General features: G+C 37.5%; 2 protein-coding genes across 5 annotated transcripts in view; both read right to left on the reverse strand.

Annotated features, from left to right (window-relative positions):
- LOC117323683 overlaps nucleotides 1-21,600 on the reverse strand; it is a 44,185-nt gene that overhangs the window by 20,299 nt on the left and 2,286 nt on the right. Inside the window, exons 1-2 of one of the 4 annotated variants that reach the window (XM_033879056.1) lie at nucleotides 13,942-14,072; nucleotides 12,955-13,025 (exon numbers count right to left, since the gene is read on the reverse strand). The exons of 1 other annotated variant lie outside the window; for it this stretch is intronic. The gene's annotated coding sequence lies outside the window, so the exon portion shown is untranslated. Of the gene's footprint in view, nucleotides 1-500; nucleotides 738-12,954; nucleotides 13,026-13,941; nucleotides 14,073-21,600 lie in introns of those variants that run through there. 2 more of the 4 variants (XM_033879059.1, XM_033879057.1) reach the window with 2 other exon arrangements.
- LOC117322673 (coiled-coil domain-containing protein 15-like) lies at nucleotides 3,083-3,550 on the reverse strand. The gene has a single exon (XM_033877610.1). It carries the CDS (start codon nucleotides 3,548-3,550, stop codon nucleotides 3,083-3,085), a length of 468 nt encoding a protein of 155 aa, XP_033733501.1.

A 21,600-nucleotide genomic window follows, 5' to 3' on the forward strand; every position in this document is an offset into this window, starting at 1 on the left:
AATGAGCAAACCGTGTTGATATATTTAGCCAAAGACGCTTGTCTAGATCTTCTCCAAATGTAATACGTAATATTTAAGAGACAGATTCCATAGTGTCTAAAACGTTTGTCGCATGTATAATTATGTATTTTTTTTTTTTTTTGAAACGCGTTGATATTAAGTAGCGTACCACAGGACGAATTGAAAACTAATTGCAATATATTGCTGATGAAGTTGTCTGCTCAAAGCATTCCTGAACGAACTTTCAATAAGCTGTGTCGCTGTCAAAGGCACAGCAATTAAATGTAAAGCAGTTTTATAATGAAACCTATCATGCTGTTTAAATATTTGTTACAAACTGTGAGTGATTATGAAGGCAATTCCGATTTTGTTTACCAGAAATTCTGTAATTATCTGATTTGTTGGAGACTGGAATCTTGATAGATCTGTTTTCTTGATTATGAACAAAGCATGCGCAGAACGCCAATTCCTAAGATTTATAAACACGTGTGTAAACTTACATTTTTTCGTAGATCCCAACTTTTTTGACAAAGAAGCGTTCATCCATCCGTCATCATTTAAGGATCCACACAGTGCAGTTAGCAAACATGATCCAACTTTAACAACTTATCGTGTAAGCCAAATTCAAACTTGTATCTTGCCCACATTGGACTGCGCTAAGACACCTGGGCTTACCCGAGATTGCAGTGTGCACTGACGGAAACCGCACTACGGTCATAAACTCAAACTCTCGCTGTGTCACTAACAACCTTAGTGGAGTATATCTGGTCACGTACAAACCAACTGTCGACAACACTATATCTACTTAAGAAGTCGTTTATTCTGAGAGGAAGATGTTTGAAATTATTTTTCTAAGTATTTTGGCCCATTTCGTAAATACGTCTCTGAAGAGGTTTGTCGTTCTTCACGAGTTACGCCTACTAAACGTTTTAGGTTTTGGTTGAGACTATCTAACATGTATATATAATGTTGATATAGGTGATGATAAGAGTGATACGATGTTAAAATGATGAAAATCGTCTATTATAGAACTCATATGAAGATGTTTTCGTGAAACCTAAGGCAGACAGTAAACGATTTATATCTGCTATCTCGTAACGGGGTTGAGGGATAATCATTCAAGTGTACCAAGCTATTTCATTATAAATATATAATACGTTCATTAATATAAGTGTCGCGGGGTTAGGGGGATCAGGGACCATCCGGGACCTTGAACACGGATATCGTGGCTCGAGAGTGCTGCCCTCTGTCGGTCTGTCGCAGAGGCGTCTCTGGGGAGAAGTAATTGAAGTAACTATAGTCGGGGACGATATTGCCTAATTAATCTGGAGAGTTACGAAGTAGATAGTCATGCAACAGTATGATTAATTACCCCTCCCCCGTGATACCGTCGTTGTCAATGCGCTTATTCAGAGAGAGCGAATAATCCGAGTCTTGAATTATACGCAGGAACAGATATTCATAGAATTGTCGATATTGAGAATATGATCTCTCTGTGTCTCAATATCCAGGATATTACATGAATAAATTCTGCGGGCATTACTATCTTGTTGTGTTGCAAACAGGCCTGAGCAAAGGGTTTTCCTCACAATGGCTATTTCCCCTCCCTATTTGTTACTGTGTGAGAGGCGCTCTCAGGATACCGCCAAGAATCAAGCAATATATTATAGAAGTTTAACTTTATACATAAAATGAGGGTTACTCGCTATGAGACTGTTCCGGAACTTCTTATCTAGGTGTCACGAGCCTAAATTTCATTATGTAAGTGTATTGCGTCCTATTTCACAATACCTGTTATGTAACAAGTTTGCAGACGTATATACTCGATGTTGGTGGTACGTCTGGACACACGCTGTCAGTTGATACCCTTGGACACCGGAGATGGCGAGGTCAGACAGATGACCCCATACCTATTTATCTCGGACGACAGGCATGGAATCCCTGTCGATTTGCTGAATGAATTGAGCACTGAGCCACCCAACCACCCTAATAACACCATATCTCATTGAGTTCTAAGATCATACACCCAGTTGCCTCAGCATGCTGCTACAAAATGAATGCGTCATTATTTTACACACTTAGAAGTAATACAATGCGTGCCATTCCGACACTACATTAGAATCCGTCACTTTGTCAGACAGTTTAAAAAATCCACACTATTTCCCGAAATCAATGGCCTATGATATATCGTTACTGTCAAGTCACGGCAAGGAAAGGGCAACGGGATCACATGATATAGTCCCGTAACGAGCACTTCACTTCAGTAACCGAAATATTAACAGGAGTATTAAATAGACATATCTCTTACTTGGCTACAGAGCTCAACTGCTATCTCTGTTAAGCATATGTCTGTAACCCTATGATGGTAATCATAGACTTATATTCTGATATCATTAAATCTGATGTGAGGTTTTTATATATTTTTCTTGTAATCACTTGATTCAGGTGGCGATTCCTATTTGTAAGGTGTGGCGTAGACCATGTACAAGATACCATGTGACCCTCCATGATTGTCAGTGGTGCGGGAAAATAATCAGGGGATGTGTATTATAGTTATAATAGTTATAATATGTTTCATATGCATAACATATATCTATTTATCGCTGATATTGTATTTCTACATTTACATATGATTTTGGATAAATATATCAAGTTGTTATTACTTATTAGTGAGGGCATGCTTCTCTAAACTACTGAGGTTACTAGGATCTCACTATAGTACAAAACGGAGACCCTTATGTCTACTGCTTCTAAATCCAACATTTCACATACTAAGAATCGGAAGATTCCAGTTTGAATTTTATTTATTTATTTATTTATTTATTTTGTTATCTATAAAAATAGATTTTTGAATGACAGATTCCTCTAGGGTATTCGATCTCCACAACACTATGCTTTCCCCATGTTCTAGGTAAACACGGTTACACTTTACAGTTTGTAGTCCATTTCTAAATACGTTTTTCACGTTCGTAGTTTTTGACTCACTTGATTGGAGTTTTACAAAAAAAATGCCCCCTAATTTTTGATCGTAGGAGGCGAATTGAAGCGAGTCCCTGCAGAAATAGGGCTACCAAAGTCATGATCATATAATCACCTTGTCATGACATGGGATAATCATCTTGTCAACACGTGGAATAATAATATTGTCATCACGTGGGATAATCATCTTGTCATCACGTGGGATAATCATCTTGTCAACACGTGGGATAATCATCTTGTCATCACGTGGGATAATCATATTGTCATCACGTGGGATAATCATCTTGTCATCACGTGGGATAATCATCTTGTCAACACGTGGGATAATCATCTTGTCATCACGTGGGATAATCATATTGTCATCACGTGGGATAATCATCTTGTCATCACGTGGGATAATCATCTTGTCATCACGTGGAATAATCATCTTGTCATCACGTGGGATAATCATCTTGTCATCACATGGGACAAGCATCTTGTCTTCACATGGGATAATCATCTTGTCATCACGTGGGATAATCATATTGTCATCACGTGGGATAATCATCTTGTCATCACGTGGGATAATCATCTTGTAATCACGTGGGATAATCATCTTGTCATCACAAGGAAGACCATCTTGTCATCACGTGGTATAACCATCTTGTCATCACGTGGGGAACTCATCTTGAAATCACGTGGGATAATCATCTTGTCACCACGTGAGATAATCATCTTGTCATCACGCGGGATAATCATCTTGTCGGCACATGGGATAATCATCTTGTCATCACGTGGGATAATCATCTTGTCATAACGTGGGATAATCATCTTGCCAGCAACTGGGATAATCATGTTGTCATCATGTGGGATAATCATCTTGTCATCACGTCGGACAAACATCTTGTCATCACATGGGACAAGCATCTTGTCTTCACATGGGATAATCATCTTGTCATCACAAGGAATACCATCTTGTCAACACGTGGTATAATCATCTTGTCAACACGTGGGATAATCATCTTGTCATCACGTGGGATAATCATCTTGTCTACACGAGGGATAATCATCTGTTCTGTTCTATCACATGTTTTTTATTCCTGCTTTGCTTTCTCTTGTTAGTGTTTCGTTAATCTAAATCTTTATATTACCCTGGTTGCTGGTGTTTACATATCCCCGTTCTCTTGGTTTATGCGAAAAGGGTTGACCAGCGTAGTATCAACTTTGGTTTATCTCTGCCAGAGTCTATATAAACCCACATCATTCGCAATGTACTGTATAAGGTAAGTAAAGGGTATTTACAAATGTTTAAAACAGAATGACAAAATTATATACTGTATCTGAAAGGATTCATTGGGAAGAGCAAATTTATTTCAGTCTTTTTTTTTCGTTTCCCAAATTGGAGATTACCGTACATACCAAAACATGTAACAAATCCCCCGATTTACAGGGGCACCACATTAATCGCCTCGCAATCTTCTCGTTCCCCGACCGGGAGGTTGATTAGAAGTAAACAACTTTTACGATATATTTTTTAGAGTATATTAATTGCATGCGTAGTAGGAAAAGACCCCGGTTGATACAGCTGATATTTTACAGGAACTGAACATAACTAACACCAGTGAGATGTATTCCCCTAGATATCTATCTGTCACTGATTACACCGTAAAACGAAATCCAGACAAAGTCTTCAACATTTCACCTGTTTGGTATCCAGTTCTAAATTTAATGATTATTTGACATTTGATGTTGCCGAAATTCCTGTTTTTGACAGAAACCCATTTATTCATCACGGTTTCTTTACCAGTTTTCAAGTAATAAAAACTAACCACTCTGCAACGCACGCGGGACCACCATACCGACCGTTCAAACACCGAAGCACAACTACAGCATCATTGGAGAGTTCAGATTATCAGTAATAGCTAATTCTACCTAAACGATAGGCGTAGCTACACGAAAATACGCTGAATCAGCTTAACGGGGATAGATATATATATCTAAACCATGACATTCAAAGCGCGTTTTGTTTATCTTAAAGCTTCAAATATACATCCACAAGTCTCTTTTCAACTACAGAACCGAGAGCAAATACGCGTGCTTTCTGGATGAACCACGTGGCAACAACATGCTTAATGATAATCAGGATTTCAAGTTTTCGCATACGAAATAAATATTTGTTTCACAGTGATAATAAAGCATATTTGGTTTGTGATAGACATACTACTTCAAGAAACAAATTAACTGCAATTACGAACAATCATGCATTGTGCAATTATTAATTACCAAGAGATCAATGTTATTTCAAAAGTAGAGTCGGACGGTTACTTCCGGTAAGCTGGACTTGTACTTCCGGTGAGTGATTGTACTGTTACTAGAACACGGGCATTAGCCCAAACGACACCACATACGCTATGGAGGTCTCGCTTTATCTCGCTGTTAAGTAGGCGACGTTATTTCCGGTACAACAGTTAATCATTCCCGTCTCCTTCTGCTGTGCAGACTAAGTGGCACAGCTATTCAAACGTATTCTCTGATACTCTCACTGATTCTGATATTAGCGAGTTTACGAGTTGCGCTAAGCCCGTCCTTTTAGCAGTTGTCCTGACTCACTGTCTCGGTCTGTATAAGGTAATGTCTACAACGACCATCAAACATGGCGTGGATTATGATCAAATAAGGGGTTAGGATTCCTTTGCATATAAAGACACGACCATTGTATCTTGGAACATTGCCTAGCGTGAATCACAATTCCAAAATTCTACATCGGCTTCATGGTTGATTCATATAGAAAATTGCACCATACATACTGTTGTTCGTTCATGTTTCTTAAAATGTAAATTATAGCCTCATTTGTTCCAATCATATTGTATACATTAAGGTATACACAATGTATAAACTAATAGAGAATACCAAACAGACCAATTTGGATTTAATGGTCATGGAGTTGACTTTTATCGCCGTTTTTATGGATTTTACAGTCATAAAATAGTACAAAAGTGTTGTAATCGTAAGTATAATTGACATTTATCAGACTACATACGTACATAGTTACAAATGTGACAGTCTGGTAAATAAATAACTCGGACAGAAACATATACGCGACTGTTCACAAACGCCGTGGCTGATAACAATCGTCCAATATTAATGCGCCTGTGTATTGGTGTGCTACTGCCTCGATACACCAACGCGTGTCAAGGGTTAGTGAAGAGGAATGGGAGTTTTTACAGCAGTCACCTGTTTCTACACGGGATGGGTTAATTCTGTGATAGTTATTGTAGGGCTTCTGACAAAGAGTAAATTCTCTCCCCATTTGCCCAACGCTTGAGGGAAAGAAAAGACTTTCTGGCAAGAAAAAGTGAAGAGTCGGTTTGAGAGATAACATCTGTGCTTGTAAGTAATTACTTTAGAGTGTTTTTATGTAAAAAGTTGTGAAAGTTTAACCATAATCACCATGAGTGTTGAAGATGTCTGTGCACATAAATCTGATTAAGAGGTCGCGTGCCAGCGAGTAAATTGGGGATATAAAGATAAGCCACCGTATGTGTAAAGGAACCCATGTCGCTACGTCAATAAAAAAACAAAAGCTCCTTCCTATCATTTTCAGTCTTTCATCAACTCGAGATAACTTTTTCCTGAATATTTCCTGTTTATATGATCGGTATCGACAGCAATGAAATATTTCACTGCCAAAACTCTGATTTAACAATATTAATTTCTTTGCTGATTAGTATTGTGTTTCCTGATATTTCGTGTTGTAGTGTAGCATGTCTTTGGATTAAAGATTAAACGGATTTCTAATATCGCTCCACATGTTTTACCAGTGTCGGGAACAGTTGCAGGAGTGCATGATAATGACATGACTCAGCGGGAGGGACACATTGAACATGCGATGTACTTTATGCTAAAAGACTCATTCATATCAAACGACACAGTGTTAAATATGTCGTGTCTTATAGCTGCCAATCAAAAAGGACATGAATCGAGTGACGTATGTTTCTGGTAAAAAATAAATTCAGGTGGCGCCTTGATTTGTTGGAAGACACAATAAAATTTAGATATGATATGGGGGGTAATGATGACGCCCCAGTTCTAATGACTGTAATTGCGGCCCAATGCGGGAAATGGAGAATTGTGAAATAGTAAACGAGATAGTTTTTTCTGCTTTTATCTGATTTTGTAGTGAGTAGACCTACGTTAGCGGAGAAATCCTGCGATTATTCGGATTTCCACTTGATAATACGGGTTATTAAAGCATTTCCTTCCATTGTGATTTTCGCTCGAATTTAATATGACTGGCAGCGTCAGAAGTTCTGCGATAAAGGCACCACAAGGGCGCTGCTCAGAAAGCAAAAATCATTACACCGGAACTGAAACTGACACCGAGGATGTGACCTCTAATTACCTTCATATCGTGCATTTCGTTTCAAAATTGATTTAGTTCTGAGTTACCGTTTTTAACTTGTTTCTTTTATCGCTCTTTCCGTGTGTGGGATGTCCTAAACAGGTTTGTAGAATATCGTATCAGATGAAAGACATGGAATATGGAACACTAGTTCTGTGATCTTGGTTAGGAAATTAAAACATGACTCATTTTAAACATCATGATAATATTTAGATCATACACATGGTTTTCCGTATCAATGCGATATCAGCCTAATCGCAAACGGTAGACAGCGTATGATATGGCTGTTTGGGGATGAGAAGAAATGAATCATTTTTGCGCACCTTTGTTTTGTTATGTATATCTGCAATCCGGATAAAGTTTCCCCTGACGGACTTTTTATTTACCTTATCAATAAATCATCCGGATATGTGTAGATAAAAATGCACGCGAACTCTATACGAAGAATACACAAACATGCCGTTGATGTTCCCTAAGAGGCGCATTAATAGTGCGTAATGTGCTCGACCTTTTCTGGCTGCCAGCGTAGTGTTTTCCGGTGGGAGGTGAAGCGGTCACGTCGTCACGAAGGAACACGAGTATCTAAGAATTGGTGGGGTCTGTTTTGGCGAACTAGAAGAGTTGGGCTGGTGTATTATTGACCAAAGCAGATGGCCCTTCGCATGGTGATCGGTAATCGAATTGATTTTAATGACGTTAATCAAATATGTTGCTACTATCTTTAAACAGCTTTGTTTTTACAGAAGATCCGATATCATAGGTCTGTACATAACTGTGAGAATAAATGTGACCCAGTTCAGAAGCTTAGATAAGTTTTGTTACAGGTCCATGTATGTCAGCATTATATAATTAAAATATGCATGCTCATGGTGTCGTCTTTCCGGTTCACGATGCATGCAAATGGACAGGGCTTTTCTGTGTCAAAAATAGTAAATCACAAAATTCAAATAAAGAAAACGTTTTACTGCCTAATTATATGCATATCATATATATAAATACTTAAATATCTAGATAATTGATTTTAGTTTGCCATTGTGTTTCACCAATAATTCAACGGCGTAACCTCACAAGCCTATTCACCTGTTTTCTTGACCCTCTCTCCCTTACTTCAAAACAACTAGATAAAGTTACTCGTATAGGTGTTTGAACACCCTATCTCCATACAGGATTCTATTGAAGTAACCAGTCGACACCCCCAGTCATGAATTCCCGCACGTCCCATGGCGCTGACGGGGAGATATGGAGTAGACGTCTACATAGGGATTGGATTTCACTTTTATGTTAACCATGCTTTTATGGAGCAATTCCTCTAAGAATATATTCTATGGGGCGCGCTAGCGCCCCATTTGGAATATATTCTTAGAGGAATTGCTCCATAAAAGCATGGTTAACATAAAAGTGAAATCCAATCCCTATATTTACACTAACGGATGTTGTTTCTATAAGTCTTTGTGATTACAATATTTTTTCTTTGTAAGTAAAAAAAATCATATAAAAGTCGGACACAGTGGGAGGAGTCAATTATTAGAACAGCCAATGGTGACGCTTCACAACAAATTGATAATTTATTTGTGTCCGCGGTAAAAAAATAGTTCTGTTTTTTATATGATATTAACATAAATAACAAAAACATTTTGATAGATTATCATATTCAATATTGTTCAACATGTTATTTTTTATAAATTTTCAAATTAAAAAAATAACCATTTGTAACTTAAATTGTAAAGCCATGGTCTTGGCGAAAGTAGTTCCCGTACCCTGTCATATTTTCATACGCAAGTTCAAATGTCAATGTTTCCATGCAAGAATGGTAAACAAATCGGTCTGGTATTGTTATATAGTGACAAAACTTTGCAAGTGTAAATATAGAAACGTGGTTTTGAAATATAACGCCGATTTTATAGTTCGTTTGAAATACATGTTATTGAGAGCGAGTCAGTGTTTACGTGCAACACGAACAGGGCAGACATACCTCGTGCACGTGCTTGTGTTATGCTTTATTTGTAGTGTTTAAAGGCTTTTTATGTTCATCAGCGGAAATAAAACTCCTTAGAAGTATCAGTTTTAACGCTTTCTTTCAATGTACCATAGTTTTCAAACTAGAGTTTCATTAACATAGGGAATCGGTGTCAAGTTTTATATTCGTTTTGACGCTTATTTTTATTTTAAAAACGTAGCGGGTGAATGTTAAACAATATTCAATCTTTTGAAGAAGTCTTGAGTTATGGATATCATGATAAGCCGTTAATGTTATCGTCTATAGCACATTGATATCGATGTCACGGGACAACACGTATCATCAGCGTTAGCACAAAGGAACAAAATGTAACGTTAACACTTTAACACAGAGTAGCACCAATATCCAAGGATATCTTGATATACCCTAGCGTATGTACACGAGGATGAAATACATTGAAGTGGATTCCACACCCCTATTCCCTATTTAAGTGGTAGTCAGTTTCAGTTAGTATAGTGTCGTCTCCAATACTTTGGAGAGCGGGTTCTGTTTGGCTTTCTATGCATTTTGCCGTTGATTTTTCAAATGGGCATGTAATCGATATGTCTTCATATCTGCATGAATATTTAAAATAAATACTCTCTTTCAGTATGTAAATCTACGTTTAGTTGGAATTGTTCTATAACCGTGCCTAAATCGGTGGTAAAGGAAGTTTCTGTATCGCAATGGTCGACGTCATTCATTAAATAGCTTATCACATTCTTCTCCCATCTAATTGCCATGCACTATACGTCACAAAAGAAGACTGGTTTATATCAAAGCATAAACGCGTCTCTGGGACAGCTCCACAACAAGTTATATGATAGGCGGGAATATTTTAATTTCCGTATAGTAAATTTTCCATCTCTTGATATTCCGAGGAATTGTTCCCAATATCTCAATTCCTGTCATGTCGACTGGTGACGGAAACTTCATGCTGATGAAGACCGTGCGATTTGACAAGGAAAAACACCATTTCTTTGTTTGATATGAAATCAGATGAGTTCGGGAGATCGACATACGCTGTGTGACACGGGGTAATTTCTCGTGCTGACAATAGTTTCCGGTAAGACTTTTAATCCCGTGACACATTACAAATATGGCTGAGAAATGTTTGGAAACTTGAAGCTAGATTATACAATGAGTGAATTGACCAGTTTATGCATATTGACATATATATTTTTATGATCAGGCATGTCTGAAGATGATCGACATTTAGATATATGTGTGTTTTCTATCCACTTGACGGTATTGAATAGATGATTTCCCCCTTTTTATCTATGCAGGAGTTCTGATGTTAGTCGGCCCATGCATATAAGAATTTTAAACGGTTGATAAAACATCAGAAACCTTCGGATTATCGTCGTGATTCAGAAGACGCTTACCCTGCCGGAACATCTACTTAATTTTCAATTGTCTCTATTGAAAGGTATACTTTCATATTTTGTCTAGTGCAAGATGAACAGGACGGGGAAGTGGTAAAGTATATAGTTTTATTTACCATAGCACAGTGCAATTTATCTGTCCAGAGTAATTTAGAATGTCATTTCAATGTGGTAATAAAATGCCACTTGAGCCAGCTGTTTTGAGGCCTTAAAGATACGTTTATTTTAACTTAAGCGAAATATAAATATTATATAATAAATCTAATCTGGACATAAACAGACAACGTGCTACTTTGGTGGTATAGCGATGGATAAAGACACTGTTGTGGGACATATGTCCGGGGCCGATATTCTCACGGATAAATCCCGGACTGACGTGTAAACATTGTGACGTATTGATGTCAAAGTACAGTAAACGTCGTCATAGGAATGTATTTATAGCGACATTTAAACTGTAATGCAACTCACCAGACATACACGTCATATTCTCCAACTAAAAACCTTACGGACACATTACATCATAACTACCTGACACACCAGCCTTGGAGACAAGGCTCAAATTATAATGTTAGCACTTTTAACACCACAGTATGCCCTTGCCATATTTCCACTTCCCTTTCTCATTAGAATTCTCAGGATTTCAGTGGCCACGCCACACATAGAGAACGTCCCGTGGTTATTTTTTTTCTGTTACGAAAACCTAAAAATTCAGATTGCATTTTCAAGAAACATATATAGAAATATAACACTTGAGCAGTCAAGAAAATTACTTTTTCGGTCATCTGTCAACTCAATTTTGAAATGAAATGGATTCAGTACGCCTATTTCTGTTTTTATGATTGCTGCCCAAGATTGAATCAACAAATCAAACAGGACAATTGTTAAGTCTTCAACGGCGTGTTGTGTTCACAGCATTCGCTGCGACATAAAGACTGAACGAGGTCTTCACAAAATACATACACCACAACAATCTGTACCCTATCCGCTTCCTGTTAATTGGTTCATGCTCCGTGATGAACATACTGGTCACGGCGTTCATTGTAATATAAGCGGCGTAATGACCTCAATACACCCCCTCATTAGTTAGTGTTTATTGGAAAGGTGTGAATATGCAAGTGTTTATACTACTAATTAGATACTGGGCAGCTGATGTTACAAACCTAGGTCACGGTTATGTAGGTCGTTGTGCGGGCTCTGACGCTGCACGTGCTTATGAACATGTATACACAAATATGTATAATAACTAAATAATATTGCTTCGACGTAATTACAACGTACTTGTGTATCGCGCCCTGATATATACATATATGTAGATGGACATTTTTAATGAATATATACATTTTCACTGATGTAAACAGACGATCCTTTTTATTTATTTAATTACACGTAAAAAAAAAAGAAAAAAATACATTCATATACATAACCATTATTGGAATAAAATAACGAATGAAATTAAACGTAAAAATAAGTGATTTATTCATAATTATTAGAATAAAGTACGGAGAAACGTAAACTCGTACATTCGGGAAAGTGCTCATTTAAACGCGCAACCATCCTTAACATGGACTAGAAATATCTTACTTTTTTTGATATTATGGAAGACATATTTGATTAAAGCTGATAAGTCGAATACAGCCGGAACAAACTGTTACATTCGTCCATCCATTCATAATCCACCGTAATATACTTAAGTTGCAATATTTAGAAATCGTCTGATTCTTTTTAGCCAAGTTACCTCAAATAATCAATGACGGAGAAAAAATAGAATTAAAACTACAGATACAGACCGCTGTCCTTTCTTGTCCACAAGTTTGGAGAGTTTTTCTTTTAAAAGATGTCACAAGACACCAACAGCGCCAATTGTACGTATACTCTCGATAGTATTGCTGGCGTTGGCTGAATTATATATGTGAAATCAACTAGATCAGATTGCACGTACAGTATAATACAGCAATTTACAATCAAGTGTACTTCATTAGCCGTCGGTAAATGACACAAACGACCCAGTCTCCTCAATCTTATATCTATAGGTAAATACGACGGAATGACGACATCATTAATGAACCATAAACTGATACAAATGTATAGGTATATGTATAAGTGGATCAAAGTTAGTAAGTCTTTCAAGTAAATAATTCCCGTACTCACTCAGTACCAAGCAATGTCCCCAGTCCCCTCCGAACCCCGCCCCCTCCTGATCAGTTTGTACTTACTGCGACACGCCCATCTGATTCCTTTGTAAGATGTATAAATCCGAGCACGTTTTTTTTCTTGAGTATTAATCCTGGATAAAGAATATATACCACACTTTAAAGAAATTCTCTGACACTACAGAGCCTGATTCTGACACGAGAATGGTATGGTCCCCCCGCGGGAGGAGGGACGTATAAGTATCACACACGGGCCCGCTAACTAGTACACTCTGCCTCCGAAACGCACTAAACCTTATACTGACTGATCCGGCGAGCTTACTGCCTTCGATACGACGAAGCGTGTGATCTAGGGAACATAATTAATACAGTGTTAAATCGCTGTACCTAAGTCAGACGGAGGCTGAGCGTCTAGTTACATATGTCATTAAGGAAAATATACCTTAATTATACAAACAATAGTATTTATTGAATTTGTCTTGCATATCCAACGTTTAAATGATTTTGTGTCTAATTCACATGTATGACATGTATCCATCTGGTGCATTGAAACCTTTTTTTTAATAAAACACACAAACAAATGTGATATTGATCAAGGCGCGCTTTTTTTGTCTGATATATAATATTTGTTATCTGTTTTGAAATCAAACCCAAACAAAATATCAACGAAGTAGTTTTTCTATCAATACGTTAAAGTATTATCCGGTGTTTTTTGTTTTACACAATTATTATGTATGTTGATTATTGAAGACGATACACATCGTTCTATCATGTATTAAAGATGACGAATCTGCTTATTCCACTCGGTCGTTATCAAAATACAAAAATGTACTACTTAATTGCAGCTTTTAGTCGCTACTTCCGTTTTCCATATCTTTTTATTCGTTTATTTATTTTATTTTTTATTTTTATTTTATTTTTTGATTATTTATGGGTTATATTACCACTTTAAGAGAAAATCACGAAGTTATCAAAGAAATCACAACATACATACCTTCCTATCAGTATCATTATGCCTGATAATAAAATTGTAATACTTTTACAACTTACTTCTCGTGTTACTAAGTCACAGTCGAGTATTTCCCAAACTTATGTTAAAGATATGTATCTCCATTAAGCAGGCGCATTCAGCTCCGTGAGAATGTCGGTGTAGCCAGCTCACGTCCGCGCGATCTGCTGACTGTCACGTCAGACCGGCGAGTACTGTCGCAATTGAATTTATCGTGAATACACCTCATTACGACATTGCCACAGCCAATCGCCATTACCTGTGCTTGGCCGAGTCGAAATGCTAGAAACGGATTACGTTCAAAAGATTTCGCCAATTAGCACAGCAAGAGAAGTACTCGACCGAGGGTTAATTAGACTCATTAACGGTAACAAATGAACCGGCGTACCCCGCGGATATGCCAACCAAAAACACCCACATGAAATGAACTTTTCAGGCGACCGAAAAGTTCACTGATCCTTAAAAGATACGTAAACCGAGAGAACAAACGTGTTATGTTAGGGTTGTAATATCATAATAAGTCGAGACCTTGGTTTGATGATACCGATAGATGTGTATCTTACCATCTGTGTGACGATAGCATTCTCTGTGTAAACGTTTCCCCAGGGTGTACGTGTGACTCGCGCATGCCACCATTCAGAATTGGATATCTTTTTAAAAACATAAAGACGCGGAGGTCTGGAAGATAAATTCTGCAGGTGCAATTTGTAAAATCGCATTTGTCTTTTACGTTTTCCTGTTGTTTTTAGATAGAATTTCTGTTATTTATACGTTCTTGGGGGCTAAAGGAAGTTTTGCGCGAGCTGCGAGGCGATGACATATTGTCATTGAATAATCTCCGATTGTCTCCGCTGACATTTGAGAATCAATTAGCACACGATATTTTTTTTATCATTCTAACCCTGAAACAGGCAGTGAGGTATTGCCATGCCATAGCATGTCAGTTTCCGGTATTACATTCCTCACTATCACAGTGAAACAATAATTTAAACGCGTGACAATATAATAAATCCTTGTATGGTGCACATCAGCGCGTGATGAGCGAGTCACTTGAGATCCAGTGCGCATGCGTATAGTATGTAATATCCACGAGGAATCCATTTGAACATTTGTCGAGTGAATCCCGAGAAAATGTATGTACATGTATATTTCGTAAATGCTTATCATTTCTGTGCATACGTGGTAACATGTGTTAATGCTAGTGTTAATGTAATAAAACGTTACTCAAGAAAATGTGGTTTTTAACCGAGTCATGAAATAAATAATCTTCAAATTGGAGGAAAGTTTTTTAGTAGAGAGTATCTTCACCTATCTTAACTATTTCACCATCGGAGGGCTTCGTCCCACTCCGTTTCGCGTTGAATCCCTACGAGCCTAGAACCGACCATCGACAGGTACCTACATGCATGTTTTTTTCTTTAGATGGATTCTGGTTAGTCTTAAGATTATCTTATCGTTGTTTATAAAACAAAATTAGGCCGGTCATGGTAGATTATCACTGTCTGTATCACATTATCAGCTAAGGTTCCTATCTCGACAACTGTACATACATTACTGGCTAGGTCAAATCTAGGTTCGGAAACGCTACATCGTCTTCTGTCTCTTGAGTCTCTCCTCCCTTTTCTGTTTTTCACATAATTATTTTATCTTATCGTGAATTAATCAAAGATACGCTGAACTTGATTCTTTTTCATGTGAGAATCAACTGCAGCGTGCATTGATGTTGTTTTGTAAGTAAGAGCATTTTGGTATGTTTTGTAGCATTCTTAAATATACAGAGAATGTCTACATACAAACGGATACAATTTGAACTCAAAATCGATAAAACTGCGGCAAATATAAAATGTCCCGGAAAGATAAGCGTCTTCCTACTCAGTAATGTTTGGTTAATAAATATTTGGTTAATTAGTGTTTGGTTGATTAATGATCGGTTAATTAATGTTTTGTATGGCTTTCACTCAATAGAACACAGCTAACAAAAACACTAGTTTCACTATCATATTTTGACAAAATGGAATAGAACGTGTATGTAAAGTAATGGTGTTGGTAGTCAAATACTACTAGTATATGTATTTTTGTATAAAGTGTATTTGATGTACATTACTATGCATAGTTAAATTTACCCGGACGTCAATACATTTGTACGCGAATATATTCCAGCAGGCGTCATACATCAAATAGAACATGCAGTCAACAGCACGTCGAGTTGATTACAAGACATATACGGGGTACTACCCTGTATATATACAGACTCATCATAACACATGCCAGTGTCTGTATACAGGATAACAAACTAGTGATTAGATACAGACACGGGGTCAGAAACTGACCCCTTCCAGCCTCTGTAACATGGGTTTGGTACTATCTACCAGTGAACGAAGTGTGATATGTTTGGGCTAACTGCTAAATTGTTTTCTTTTAGCATATTTGGAATACCTTTACTGTCTACAACTACTTTAGCGGCCAAATCTGACGATTCCACGCCAAAAGTACACTCCACCGTGGTCAAAGAAAATCTCATATCCGGCGCCGAGCATTCTGGGTCTGCTTCGTTCGCGCGGTCATTGATGCATACAGGTACTCCCGTATGTATATTTATTTCGTGTGTCAGTACTTTATGATGTGGGCTCACATTGTCAACAATCAATAGGTGTCGATACTACATGTCTGCTGGCAATTTGCATACATTGTATATCTTAGTTGATAGCAAATGAAAACGTGGTCTTATTTAGGTCTCGAAGAAGTGGCCAATATGCATGTACACGCCGAAAGTATGGCCAATCCTCTCTTTATGACTAAGGTTTCTTATGAAACGCTGCATTAGCTTTAACAGAAATAATCCAAACGGTTCCATACAATACAATTCCTAAGCATGTAGTTTGTTGCTAGATGCTCAGATATTAATCTATATGATTGCATTAATTAATGTGTGTAGATATATATATTTTTTAAATTTTGAATACGGTTTCGAAAATTGACCATATTTTACTATTCGTCAAGCTGATCAGGCTTTCGACATATAGCTCGTAATTTTGAGTACGTAGATTAAAAGATAACAGGACTTGGTTTCGTACTTTTGTATGTTCTTAGCCGGACATATCTGGAAACCTTCCTTTGATTATATATAATTACTGCTCACCCAACAATAACACATACATTTAGCATTCTCATTAGCATATGGGAAGCGTCCATCAGCCGTCCGTCCGGAGCCGAGCTGTACTTGACAACTGAACACTGGCCAATGCTGGATGCAATCAAACCAAACAGGAATTAGCATTATACATATCAATATGTGTCATAGATCGTGACTGGTCGTCATATCCGACTAGTAATTGCTTCCAATTGTATCTCAATTAATAATTGCTCCCTCACTTCCGGAGTTATCTTTATTAATAGTCGCTCCCGCCTGATCACTTCCGGAGTGTAAACCTATCTGTGTTATCTGTATGTATGAAAAAAGACTTGCACGTCAAACAGCGGTTAACATACCTCAGCAAAAATTATATTTTGTACTCAAGGAGCCTACACAGATCATGTTTGTTTTCTTTGACATATATTTTTGACAGAAATATGTTAACGACATAACTGAACTTCACTGAACTGTCGTGTTGGATTTCGTAAACACATAGAATTGTACCATCTATATATCACCACATGAAAGGTTTGCTGTACCGTAATAAATAGGCGATGTTACATTTAGGACGTAGTCAACATTCTCATCGGTAACAGATATCAAACAGAATCCTAGCCAGAACCATCTTTTAAAAACTCTACTCTAATGTTAATGATTTATTCTGTAACAACTGTCTTAAAGGTCTCTGACAGTGTCTTATCTTTTGAGATGACTAAAAATAAAATACATATGAATATATGTTCACCTTTTATCTGATCGATAGATACATGAACAGTACTGTCAGTATCAATTTAGAGGAGGACTGGAGGAGGGGGAGGGGGCGGGGGGGGGGGGGGGTTACAAGGTAAACATTGGGACTACCAACAGTGTAAGTCTAGCTAGCAGACAGTACAGATAGAGATACTTGTAAGCCACATGCCAAAACATCTCAAATGGAATTTGTTATCTTAAAAATTCTGATTTGAAAAATATATCAGCCTAAATTTGTGAGGTTATTCCGTTCAGCGATGTGATCTCCAGAGCAGGCCAAGTCCTGACCAGCACCGACTTCCAATAAAACAAATCCAAGAAAATGTATTTAGAAAGTAAGTATACAGTATCTATATACCACGTCAATGATCACATCATTCATTACACCAAACACTAGCACAAAATATAACCTGTATGAATTGTGAGTTTTTTTCCCCAAAAGATTAACTATGTTTAAAAATCCAAAGATATAGAACGAATGCACAGGTGGATTTAAAAAAAAAAAAAAAAAAAATCTGAGAAAGATATCTAATGTAAAATAAAACTAAGAAATCATGAACGATTGTGTAAGGAATGGACGGAGAAAAGAATGAGATAATCCTAGTATCGATTATCTCGATTTATTGGCAGACGACATCCTAGAAGTCATTTGATATAGAATATACAACATCTGGTGCGTGTGAGCTGATCCATGTTGTCGCCGAGTGTCGGTTAATGGCTGGAGACTGGGTTTAGCGTAATTAGGTAGTGTCTCGACTACCGAGTATTTAACTAGTAACAACCCAGGTATCCGTAAATACGCTAAGTAAATTGACATTTCTGTATGTCAATAGTTATATTTGATTACGAGAAACAATTAAGGGGAAATATCATTATACAGTACAATTATTTATCAAACATGTACGTACAAAATTAGCATACATCAGTACATGGTGGAATATGGCAAGACAGATTACTCCTTTTCGTTGTACACAAACTGTATCGAAAAAAGATGAATACATAAGAAGAGACTTTTTATTACACTTCCTCTGTTGATTTTCCTTCGCAGTAAACGACTTAATGACACGTTAGCGCCATGGAAACCTTTGTTTGGTCATTAATCTCAAGTTGTGTGTGAAATCTGGACAATTCTTCCTTCCGTTGCAGATGGTGGCGCTAATTTCGCCTAAAGCGGGTCAGAAATGTCCTGTCTAATGGCTGATATACCAGGCCGACAGGCCGTTACGCACCCAATGACGTTTTATAAATCACTGACTTTGCACACAAATATCGTGCATAATTGGCAGGAAGTGCCGATGTACGCGTGCGCGTCACGTAAATTACCGCGCACCATCCTCCGCGGGCACGAGTCGCCAGGCATGGATTTCTCTAAGGGTCCCGAGATGTCTTGGGGTGACGTAGAGCACAGTAGTGTCTGTATCAGACAGTGTTGGCTTCCGCATATCTGATGTTTATTTCCAAATGTCACTTTCTGTAAATTGTCACATATTGTATAGTAACATCGACATGATAATGGCGGTATGACTATGATGCAAGATATTGCCAACTGTCTTGAATAGGAATTGCTTTGACAGAACGAATTCCAGAGCGGCCAAGTCCTCCCCTGTAATACTTGAGAGGTTGATGACGAATCGATGTCCTAATTAATAATTAGGCACGTGCCTGTGGTTAGCCTTGCGTCATTAAGAACGCTCTGAAATCATTTTAGGAACAAAGACGACAATTACGTTTAGCGGTAACGCAATTTACTGGAATAGCAAATGTCTTTTGACATTTGTAAGAACATACTGACCGATGAGCCCATTGTAACATTTATGCGATAATGCAAATACGATGTATACATTAATGTATAAAATATGAACTGTTGGATTAGACAAATGCTTTTTATAATTTGATATAGTTATCAGTTCGTTGAAATTCTCCCTTGGGTAACACACGTAGTTGTCCATATTAGATGAGAGTGATTTCATACAATTCTGTTAAACACATACACTTTGTACACTGTAATAATTCCATTCCTGGTTTTATTCAGTGCTAGCTTCAAATTTGTTCCGTTTTATTTACTGATGTTTTAAAGAGACTAATACCGTTGATTCTGCCCTCAGGAAACTCTCGGGAGAATATCACGTTTTCTATCGTTTTATCCTAGTGAATTTTAACAGTTATAATCGCGTTAACAAAGAGATTGAAATTTCAACAAATTTAAGATAAGAAAACACAGGAATAAGTGAAATGAAAATATCAATATACAATGCAGGTGTATCATCGTAATTGAGTCATTTAAATATCATTCGATATATGTCTGGTTAGTTTTATCATATATCACATGTGGTACATGTATTTGTAACATAGCAAGTGATACCGAAAACTGTCGGAACAATTTGTAAATAACACCAAGGAAAGACATTGACCTTTCTGTGTTTTGTCCGTTTTCTGACAACCTCGAGCTTACATGGCTAAGTGAAAGCAACTTGACTAATGTTTTCTAATTAAACAGCGTGTTACAAAACTGCTGCAACACTAAACGCCCTAACAACATGTATGAACTTTTACACAGCACAGATGTCGAGGGCGAAACTTGACCACAGCGGGGGCTTACGCCTCTGTTTGGCCAGGTGTGGAAACGAACATGCCGAGTGTTTATGTATGGGAGGGAAACAGAAGCGGCGATATCGATACATCTGTACTTCCCTTGGCCTACATTATCAATTCATGGTTGCCAATATAAACTTACAGAAGATACGTCTTAAAATACTGCACGAAACACGACTACAGTTACTGTCAGTGACCTGCACTCTAGGTCAGTCATTTATGAAATGGCCGTAGCAAGGTCATGGTTACAATGACTATACCGAATGACATGACTTATGACATAGAATGTTAAGGCTACTTATAAAAAGGTCGATGTCACCTTTGTTGAGTTCATTCATTATAGAGGAATGCTCAGCGGATGCTGATCCGTGGTGTTAGATGAAAGGGTTACTGATGAAGAAGGAGGTCATATTACCACTTAAGGTGGGAAAGTTTATTGATGAAATGAAAAGATAGCTGTTACAGACAAAGAAGATCGCCAATAATGGCCACCATTGAAGAAGACAATCAGGTGATCGAATGGAGAAGAGGAATGACATTCACTGTTGAAAAAGGTTAAAGTAACACATGACAGAAAGAGGTCAAGGTTTGTTGTAAAGAAGATCGAGGTCATTTGTAAATGAAGTTGAAAAATGATATTTCTGAATCGTGTCTTAGGAAGGAGGTCATGGTCATCTATAAAAGAAGTTAGTCACGAAGAAAGAAACCCTGATTACTCTTCAAAGACAATGTCTTTCATTAAGCAGTTTATAAACAATGACGAATGATTGTTACTGATAAGTACATTGTATGTTTCCACAGTGAAATATAACTGATACCTAACGGGACACTGTTATATAGCCTCCATTTATAGCAAATATTTATCAACATTCAACAGGAAACCACCGTGTCCTCCATTTAAAGTAAACTTTTTATAAGGAACAATTACTTTCGAATAGATGCGTTCTAGTTTGATTCTCTATGATTACTGTCCTGAAGGTAGGGTGTAAGAATTGTACCTGCTGTCCCCATCGTATGATTGTAACAGGCGACTAAATTCGGGATATTATCTCTTCTTTCTAGACAACTTTCTTCTCCTTAATGTCCCCATTTAAAACTGTCTCAAACTTGGCGATAAGTTAAGCGTTCGCCCCTGTGAGGTAGGTTTTGGGTTTTGTGCCCTGGCCGAGACATATATGTACCAGAGTCTATACAAATGGTAGTGTCTACCCTCCCTTAACACTCA

The sequence above is a fragment of the Pecten maximus genome, chromosome 3, assembly GCF_902652985.1.
Source record: "Pecten maximus chromosome 3, xPecMax1.1, whole genome shotgun sequence".
Lineage (NCBI taxonomy): Eukaryota > Metazoa > Mollusca > Bivalvia > Pectinida > Pectinidae > Pecten > Pecten maximus.

Bases quoted from the DNA above. Each gene is read 5' to 3' on its own strand.
- LOC117322673 (XM_033877610.1), bottom strand. From the start codon at position 3,550: ATGATTATCCCACGTGATGACAAGATGATTATCCCACGTGATGACAAT.